A 9,252-nucleotide genomic window follows, 5' to 3' on the forward strand; every position below is an offset into this window, starting at 1 on the left:
CCTGCAGGGTGTGACCGGGAGCCCCAGTGCCTCTGCCGCACGGGGAGCAGCATCCCCACAGTCCACCACTGCCCGGCCCGGCATCACTCGATCTCCACTCCCAACCCAGCTGAGCAGAGCAGATCAGCAAAGCAAAACACCAGGGGCTGCTGAGTCAGAGCGTGGGCTGCCGCGGAAGAGCCCGCTGCCAGCGGCACCTGTCCGCCGTGGGGGGACAGTGCAGCAGGAGGAGGGGGGGCTGAGGCCTCGCCAGGCTGCTTCCCGCAGTAGCAGAGCCCAGCTGGGCTCAGCAGCAGTCACAGCCACCAGCCCCTCAGCCACGCCGGCCTCGGTTGTCTGGGATGCCGCACAAGGGACAGGGCAGATATGCTACCAGGGAGCCAGCCGCGAGCAACCACAGCTCGGAAGCCGGAGGAGAAGCCGCGTGATGGTTACCCTGACAGCATCCCGATGAGTAACGAGAAGCAGATGAGCCACCAGCTGAGCTGAGCAGTGAAAATCATTAAAGAACGAGGAAAGAAATATCCGGAGGAGAAGAACAGATTTTGCTCAGCAGAGACCAGCTGGGCCCCTCCGGAGAGGGCAAGGGAGATGGTGGGGGCTCCCCCTGGGCCGCACATTGCTTCTCCCCCCAGCACCCTGCAGCCACCCACATCAGGGGGAAGCTGTGCTCTGCACTGCCAAAAAGCCAGCTGAGGTTCAGACACTGAGAAAAAACCCAAGCAAGGGCCTCGTCCTGCCCTGCAGGGTGCTGAACCATTGCGGTGCAACAGGGGGAACCCCACATCAGGGGTTCAGAGCTGGCGCCGCTGACCCCAGCACGGAGGGACCATGACCAGGGCCACCGCAAGAGGCAGCCTGGCAGGAGCAACTGAAGCCACAGGCGGGGAAGAAGTGCCACCCCAAAGCATGGCACCACCATAGCCCTGGGGCAGAGCACAAGGCAACAAGCATCCTTCAACCCACAGTGCGGCAGAGAGGGGCATTGACCCTGGAACCTACTGACGGTGGTGTTCCTGGTGCCCCATGGAAACTGGGCACAGTACCACAAGTGAAAGCCTGCAGAGGAGCTCAGAGAGCTCAGAACCCTGTCCCGAACAGCCTGTCCCCCAACCCACAGCCCAGCCCTGTCCCCTCCATGGCTCACCATCTGAATCGATGCTGTTCAAGGCGGTTGGCGGGATGATGGACACTTTGTACTGGCCCAGGGGGCACCTCTTGCCAAAGAGCTCCTTGCAGGCACTGTGAACCTGGGGACACAGGGACACATTCATAGGCAAAGCTAGGGGACGCAGCACCAAAGCCCCCAGCCTCAGTTTCCCCAGCACTGCACCCAGGAGGGGCACTGCTGCCTGTGCCGTGGGCGGGGGGGACAGGGACAGAGACATCCTTACAATGGCCTTGCACCAGAGACACCGCCAGTCCTGCAGCCTCCGGACGCTGCCGCAGGTCCGGTCGCAGACGGCGCAGCGCGCGCTGACAGGCAGGTTCCCCTCCAGCCACTGGTGGGGCATGGCCACCTGCGGAGAGGGGCAGTCGCCAACGGCCCATCACCCCTGCTGCCCCGACACGCTTGAGGGACACAGGCCACCCCCTTCCCCAGGTACCATGGAAGAGGTGGGCAGGGGATGATGCCCCACGGCAGGGCAAGGCACCCCTGGGACTCCTCCGTGCCCCCTCATCCCTGCCTGCCTGGCCCCTTGCAGCCACCAGTGCACAGGGCAGGGCAGGGGTGTCCCCAGCAAATGTCTGGGGGTGGCCCCACTTGGACAGCAATAAGGGATCCTGATGCCGGGAGGCAGAGGAGGTGTCCCCAGGCTACCTCCCCGCAGAGCCAAGCCCGGAGGCCACACAGTACAGGGGACAGCTCTGCTCGTGGCTCTGTCCTGCCAGGCTCCCCCCACAGGGACTCCCCTGCTTACCCCATCCTCATCCTCGATGATTTCAGTGCCGATGGAGGCCAGAGTCGTCCACTTGCAGTTGTTGGTGGCTCTGACGGCGCAGCGCTTGTGTGCCTTGAACTTGCAGACTGCGCGGTGGGGGGGAGCAGGTGAGGAGCAGGGACGGTCCCCATGGGACACGCAGCCCCAGTCCCCAACCCCTCCACCACTGGTGACAGTGCTGTCCCCGCAGCTGGTGGCCATCACCCTGCATCCCTCCTGCTGCACACCAGCCTCGCAGAGGGTCCCCCAGCCCACTCCCCAGCAGGACCCCGGTGCTGACCTTCGCAGGAGAGGCCGTGGGAGGTGACCCCCGGGAGGGCTTCGCGGCACACGTTGCAGAAGGTGGGGCGGGCGTGGGAGCAGGCGTACCAGTTGTGCATGCCCGAGAAGTGCTCCATGTTGAACTGCGTGGCCTGCTGGGGGGCACAGCCCTGCCCCGTCAGTCCCCCGGGACCCCCAGCTGGCACTCGTGCTCTCCTGGCTCCCCTGCGTCCCCTGGCTCCGCTCCCAGCTCCTGTAGGCTGCGCCAGAGGCAGCAGCTCCTGCCCGGCAGCCAAAGGCACCCCCAGTGGGGAACCCCACTGCCAGAGGGGAACCCACTCACTCGCAGCCCCCCGCCTGCGTCACCTCATGGATCTCCCACTTCTGGACAGATTTCAGAGCACTGATCCAGTCCTCCATCTCCTTCCGATTCTCCGCACACAGGATGAGCTTCCGGAATGGCGTGATCACCTGCAACAGCCACCATCCCCGTGTCCCCTTGCAAGGCCACCCCATGGCCAGCCAGACCCCCAGGAGAGCAGCCTCCAGCAAAGCCTGGCTCCGGTGCTACCTCCGGACGCATCAGGCCATGCTGAGGAGTGCCCCACAGCTCTGTGGGGAGCGAAGGGGTCTGGGGTGGCCCCCGTCAGGTGCCGAGGTGGAGGGGCATGGCAGGTCACCCCACACCTCCCTCACCGTGAAACTGTTGTTGATGTTCTTGGTGCTGGTCTCGGCCACACTGGCATCAGACAGGTCCACCTCATCGAAGATCAGGGACTGTGAGGGAGAAACCAGAGCCCCAGTCCACCAGGCAGGGATTTCAGGTTCCTCCGCGGGCTTGCAGGCTCAAGCGCCCCGAGGCTGAGGGTGCTGCAAGCCCCCTCTCCCAGCCTACCTTGGCATCCTTGGCGTAATAGAGTGTCCTGCCCCGCAGCTTGAAGTATCGCCTCTTCCACCTCTGGAAGGAGCTCGTCTGCTTCAGCAACAGCCCCTCCTTCACGCTCTTCTGCAGAAACCCCAGGGTTGTGAGCTCCCTCAGCCCCCAGGACCCCCAAAGTCACCCCACTCCACGAGTGACACTGGTCCATGGGTCCCCAGGAGCTAAGCAGTGCCCAGAGCACAGATGGGACATTCTGGGCTTCACACTGTGCTGGACATAGCAGGGTAAATGATGTCCATTGCCCGCCATGCCCTGGGCATTGGGCACTTCATGTGATTCAAGGGGAAGCTGCCGGGCACGGCAGACGTTTGGAGGTCTCCAGCAGCACAGAGCCACTGCTGCTGGTCGCCAGTGCCCAGGACAGCCTCAACCTGCTGCAGCTCCCTGGAAGCCAAGGGCAGAGCTGGAGCCAGGAGAGCTCCCTTGGAGGGGACACCGATGCCCCGGAGCCACCGGGATGGTGTCTCAGAGGTGGCATTACCTGGGCACTGTGGCCCTGGAGGGGACAACCCGGGGCCACGGGCAGCCCATGGCTGGCAGAGCATCTCCTTTGCAGCACAGCGCAGCACATCCCTGCAGCCCAGCCGCCCATCCTCTGCCCTCCCCGATCTGTGGCACCTGCCAATATTTACCCTCCTCGCAGTGGTGTTTACAAGGCTCAATTAATTAGTGTTTGCAACGCAGCTACGAGTCTGCGCCGAGCAGGGTGGCAGAGATGCTCTGGCACTGCCTAATCTTTGATTGTATCTTCTTTAAACACTGCCGGCAGCCCCATTCAGCTGCTCCTCTGCAATTAGCCGCAACAGCAGTTGTCTCAGATGCCGGCACACCACGACAAGGCACATTTAACGGCAAATTAGCACCAGGCACTGAGGGTATCCTATCGTAAGAGAACCGTGGCCCCGGGGCTCCACGCTCCTGTGCCCAGCCCGTGTGCTGCAAGCGGTGGCACCCAGGCACCAGCCAGCATGCAGACGCACCATTCCCTGGCCTTGGCATTAACCCACAGCTGCCCCACAGCTCCGAACGAGATGGCTGGAGCACCAGGAGTAGCAGGAGGTCACAAAGAAGCCCAAACCTCACCTGGGGTGCTCCCCGAGCCTCAAACTCCCCAAATGCCTGGCCCCTCCCTGAGCCCCCCAGGGCACACACCAGGATGTCCCCAGCTGTCTCCCAGCTTGCAGCCCTGCATTTGGAGGAGGATGTTTTAAGCCTTTATCGCTTCCTATCAATGCTTTGTCTCTCCAGGACTGCAGCAGGGTTTGGCTGTGGTTGGTCCCCACACTGCTGGCGAGTGTCAGTGCGGGTCCAGACAGCCGTGGTGTCCCCAGTGCCATCAGCCAGGGACCTACCACATCCCCTCCCCCGGGTCTCGGCTGCGAGAGCACACTGAGGAGATGGTGAGCCCAGGGCTGCCCTAAGCCCAGGCTGCGGCACAGCCAGCAAGGGCAGCGCGAGCTTTCGGGGGGGTCCAGCTGCGACCCCCAAATCCACCAACAAACCATGGTCCCCAGCAGCCCCTGCCCCACGTTGGCGGGGCACAGGGCAGGGTCCTGCCATGGCCAGCTGGGATCTGGCCACAAACGCCACTTCCACCACACCTGTTTGGATGTGGTGGCTGCAGGCACAGGCTCTGGGTTTGCTGCAATCATTGCTTTCGCTGACAAGGACAGGCAGCGTGTGACAGCACGGAGCAGCATGGGGGAGCCCGTGATGGCGAGGAGCAGGACAATGTGATGACAAGGAGAAGGAAGAAGGTCCGTGACAGTGGCTCGGGGCCACCACAGCAGGGGCCAGAGCCGGTGCTGCAGCGGGGCGCAGGTGCTCAGCTCTGCCTGGCTCCAGGGACACCGTGTTGGCATGACTGGGCCAGGAAGGCTGCCCGGGGGGACGGCATCTCTTCCTGAAACCCCCCCAGCCACGTCGCTGTGGCCGCTGAAGCAATTTCTCCTGGCAGCCAGAGGCAACAAGCCATCGCCCGGCCCCAGGATGTCACAGTCCCAGCCATTTTGGGGACGGCGATGTAGCTGCCAGCACTGTGCCAGCCACAGGCTAGGGCAAAGCCCGAAAGGCAGAGCCCCCACCACCTCCACCATGTCACCCATAAGAGTTTTATGACACCCACAAGAGTTTTACGACACCCACAAGGCCATGGCTATGGGAAGGGGGGGGCGTGCCTCAGTTTCCCCCCGCTGCAGACTAACTCCATCACCAGCATCCCAGCGTAGGGTGGCAAAGCTAGTGCAGAGAAGCTTGGGGGGCACCTCTCCTCACGTCCACCCTTGGGTGCTTCCCAAAACATGCCCGGGGTGCCCCAGGCATGGCAGCAAAGCCCAAGTCCTCTCCCCTGCCATGCACAGCATCTTGCCCCACAACCCCTCATGCCCACGGCTGCCCATCCAGGCTCCGTCACCCTCAGCGCTGACATGATGGGGCACAGGTTCAGGCGGTGCCGGTGTGGCCAGCGTGTGGCCGGCCAGCCAGCCCTTTCCCTGGGGAAAATGAGGCAGGTCCCCTCTCTGAAATGAGCCATGGAGCCCGGCTGTACCACACTGCCTGGGCAGGCACACGAGTCACTCTGTCCAGGGTGCCAGGGGGCTGTTTCAGGGTCTCATTGGGGTGAGCCACCCTCACACACCCAATTTTTTGTCCGTGGGTCTCAGCCAGGAGCACCGGTTCCAGCCTGTGCTGGGAGCAGCTCCCCAGTGGCTCAGTGGCTTTGGACCCCTGCATTTGGCACCGGAGACAGGAGGAGAACTGGGAGGAACCCAATGTCCAAGGCCACCAGCAGACCCGGCCATGCAGCAGGAAGCTGTGCCGCAGCGGGCAGCATTTAGCGTGCCCGTTGTTTCCCCTTTGCACACAGGAAAGAGGTGGGGAGGGCAAAGGCCGGCACTCGATGTGCCGGGGTGGCATCACCCCTGCCGTGCTGGCTCCCCCGCAGCCCCCGACAGGGCTCCAGGGCCACCACAGCAATACAGTGCCCTATAGCAAGCGGCTATTAGGTACCCTATAGCTCCCAGGAGCAGGAGCCGTGTGCCCACTGCACAGGGTAGGGGCTGCCTCCTCCTCCCAGAGGGCTTTCAGGGACACTGACAGCCACTGTACAGCCCCAAGCGGCGGGCGCCACCCACACCCCAAATCGAGCCCTGGCCCCTCCGCTCACCCCAACCACAGCTTTTCTGGCTGGCAAGCTCCCCCAGCACTGCAGGGAGCCATAGTGGAGCCAGCGCTGGCTCTGTCCCTGCACTAGAGGTGGTGACGCAGCATGCCGATGCCCAGGGCGATGTGCCCAGCCACCAGCCCGAGGCCAGCTCCCCTCCGCAGGGCTCTGCCCAGCCCTCCCCTGCCCCATCTCGGGAACCCCCCTTGCTCTTTCCAGCCCGGGGGGCTTAGCATTACCCGGGATGTGCCTGGCACCAGGGGGGTGCCGGAGACACAAGGCGAGGAGGCAAAGGCAAGAACAAAACCACCCGGATTCTGTGGAGAAACTGCCACCTCCGGCTCAGCCACAGCCAGCAGAGGGCAAGTGGCACTGGGGCCTTGGAGGGGACACAGCTAAAAATAGCCCTGGGAGGATGGCCGGCCACCAGCAATGTGCCCCACGAGGACCGGGCTGGTGCCCAGGGGCCATCCTGCCACGGGCTCGGCACAGGCAAGGGGGCTCAAAGCACGGCCCGGGGGACCCTCCGGGACCACACCCCAGCAGGGCACCCCGAAATGCCAGCTCTTCCCTCAGCCCTAAGGCAGAGCCCCCGATGCCACTGTGAACCCCCACCCCACTCCCGCAGCTCTGCCATCCCCGGGAAGAGCCCGTCACACGGCCAGGTTTGACCACAGCAGGGGCGGGAGGGTTTTCCTGCTGGGATCAGCTTGGGCAGCGAAGGAGCTGCTAGAGAAGAGCCGGGAAGGCTGAGTTACTCAGGAATGCTGGCACATATGGCTGGTGGGCACCACACTGGCTGCAGCCCTACACCGCTCCTGACAGGATCTGCTTGGCTGCGCAGGGACACGATGCCTTGCCCAGGGAGGAGGAGAGGGGACCGAACACCCGCCAACGCACCGACCTGCATTGCACCAGCATCATCCCGCGCACCCGCCCTCCTCCAAATGCAGCAGCCCGCTGGGTCCGGTCGGGCCAGGGCTCACCCCCCTCCTGAGCCAGTGGGTGCTGGCACCGTGGGGGAGAGCCGGCAGCCCTGCAAACAGCCTGGCCATGGGGCCACCAGCATCTGCTGGGCACTCTGCGGGCTGGAGTCGGTTAGAAACCTTATCAGGCTCTGAGATATGGCAGAGCTCTTCCGGCACAGGGCAGCCCGGGGGCTCGGTGCCCAGGGGGGGACCACAGCCCCATAGGCTCAACTGCATCTGCGCTCCCAGAGGATGCAGCCTGCTGCCATTGCAGGACCCCAGATCCCCCTCTTCCCAGTGCTGGGGGGATTCTTGAAAGGAGAATCCGACGCTGATCCTGATATGCCATTACGTGATGCTATGAGGCACTGCTCAGGCCACCAAAAGGGGATGGAGGGTTAACAGGGAGGAGAGGAATGAGGCAAGAAGCCCCAAGAAGAAGGGTGATCCCCCTACAACCTTCTCCTCCAACAGTCACAACCTTCAGCTGTTTTTTAAGAAAGTAGCTCATGCTTCCCTATCTACAGCCACACCGGTCCCCAAGCATCCCGCCAGCAGGCATCCTGTGCCAACCCACCTCATGCCGGTCCCCCCCCCGCCACCCCTCGTGTCCGGGTACCGGCGGGCACTGCCGCAGGTCTCCCACCCTGCCCAGCTGCTGATGGGCAAGAGCAGCACTTGCATAATGGAAAATGTGAGCGGGGAGAGGGCAGCGCGTCTGAGAAACCTCACAAACATCCGGCTGGCGACACTGGGGCTATCTTTACACCCCAGGCAGCAGCTCAGCAAGGCCTGATTAACAGAGCAAGCCCAGCCTCCCCTGCCTGGCTGCAGCCTCCTCAGCAGGGATGTCCCAGGCAGCGTCACTGTGCCCCGTGGCACGGTCCCATTGTGGGGATGACCCAGTGACCAGCCGGTCCCCTCGCCAGCCCCCAACAGGCCACGTGCCACCAGACTGGGAGCAATGCGGGGCACAGCTGGGGTGGAGATGGGCTTTGGTGTCATCTGGCCGCGGCGTGGCTGGGGCTGGCAGGGAGCTCCGGGATGGAGCCCGGTGGGGGGTCACCTGGAGCTGCTCAGGATCATGGAGATACTCCATCCATGGAGACTCCACAGCCTCCCTGGGCAGCCCATGACAGCGTTTCACCAATCTCACAGTAGAAAATGTGTTTTCTTGTGTTCAGATGCAATTTCCTATTTTTTCATCTGCGTCCATTGTCCCACTGGGAGACACTACCGAAAAGAGCCCAGTTCCGTCTTTGCTACACCCTCCCCTTCAGATATCTATCCACATCGCTGAGGACCCCCCCGGCCCAGCCTCCCCTCCAGGCTGAACAGCCCCAGTTCTCCCAGCCTCTCCCCGTACGAAAGATGCTCCAGCCGCTCACCAGTCTCAAGCCAAGAGGACACGCTGCCCAGGAGCCATGTGTCACCCTCCTGCTGCAGGAAGGTTTCCAGGCCTCGCCCCAGGGCCCCTACCTTGCTTTCCTTGTCTTTTGGCCAGGATGCATCCCTCGACAGGCAGCCCTCCCGACAGCCTGGCTCTGCAGCGCATCTCTCCCAGGCCTCCCATGGCTGCCCCAACACCCCAACATCCACAGGCACCGCTCACCCCACCCCTGGGGCACCCTGAGCCTGCAGGCTGCCCGCTGCCTCCAGCAAGGACCAGGAGCACTCGTCCCTCGGGGTACCAGTAACACCACTGACATCCCCCAGCCCCCTGGGAGGATGCTGGCAGGTCCCCCAGCCCCACTGAGAGGCTGTGATGTACTCCAGCATCATGAATTCGGGAGCATGATCCCCCTTTCTACATGGCAGACAAGCCATGCCCCTGCCCACCATGGCCATGCACACTGTGCCCACCCTGTGGGCAATGCTCCTATCCCTGGCATGCACCCCGCCTCGCCCCCCTTGCTGCCTGCAGCCCCCCAGCTCCGGTGCAAGCACCCCAGGACCAGTCGCTCGCTGCAGCTACTT

At 63.6% G+C, this 9,252-nt stretch overlaps 1 protein-coding gene across 1 annotated transcript in view; it reads right to left on the bottom strand.

The window, feature by feature from the left end:
• Positions 1-9,252, bottom strand: part of DGKK (diacylglycerol kinase, kappa) — a 25,459-nt gene that overhangs the window by 12,367 nt on the left and 3,840 nt on the right. The window contains exons 2-8 of the mRNA XM_009883441.1: positions 3,100-3,210; positions 2,901-2,981; positions 2,571-2,675; positions 2,224-2,356; positions 1,923-2,029; positions 1,395-1,520; positions 1,148-1,250 (exon numbers count right to left, since the gene is read on the bottom strand). Of these exons, the coding sequence (XP_009881743.1) occupies positions 1,148-1,250; positions 1,395-1,520; positions 1,923-2,029; positions 2,224-2,356; positions 2,571-2,675; positions 2,901-2,981; positions 3,100-3,210 (766 nt within the window). The remainder of the gene's footprint in view (positions 1-1,147; positions 1,251-1,394; positions 1,521-1,922; positions 2,030-2,223; positions 2,357-2,570; positions 2,676-2,900; positions 2,982-3,099; positions 3,211-9,252) is intronic.

This window comes from Charadrius vociferus, unplaced genomic scaffold (assembly GCF_000708025.1).
Source record: "Charadrius vociferus isolate BGI_N301 unplaced genomic scaffold, ASM70802v2 scaffold824, whole genome shotgun sequence".
Classification (NCBI taxonomy): domain Eukaryota; kingdom Metazoa; phylum Chordata; class Aves; order Charadriiformes; family Charadriidae; genus Charadrius; species Charadrius vociferus.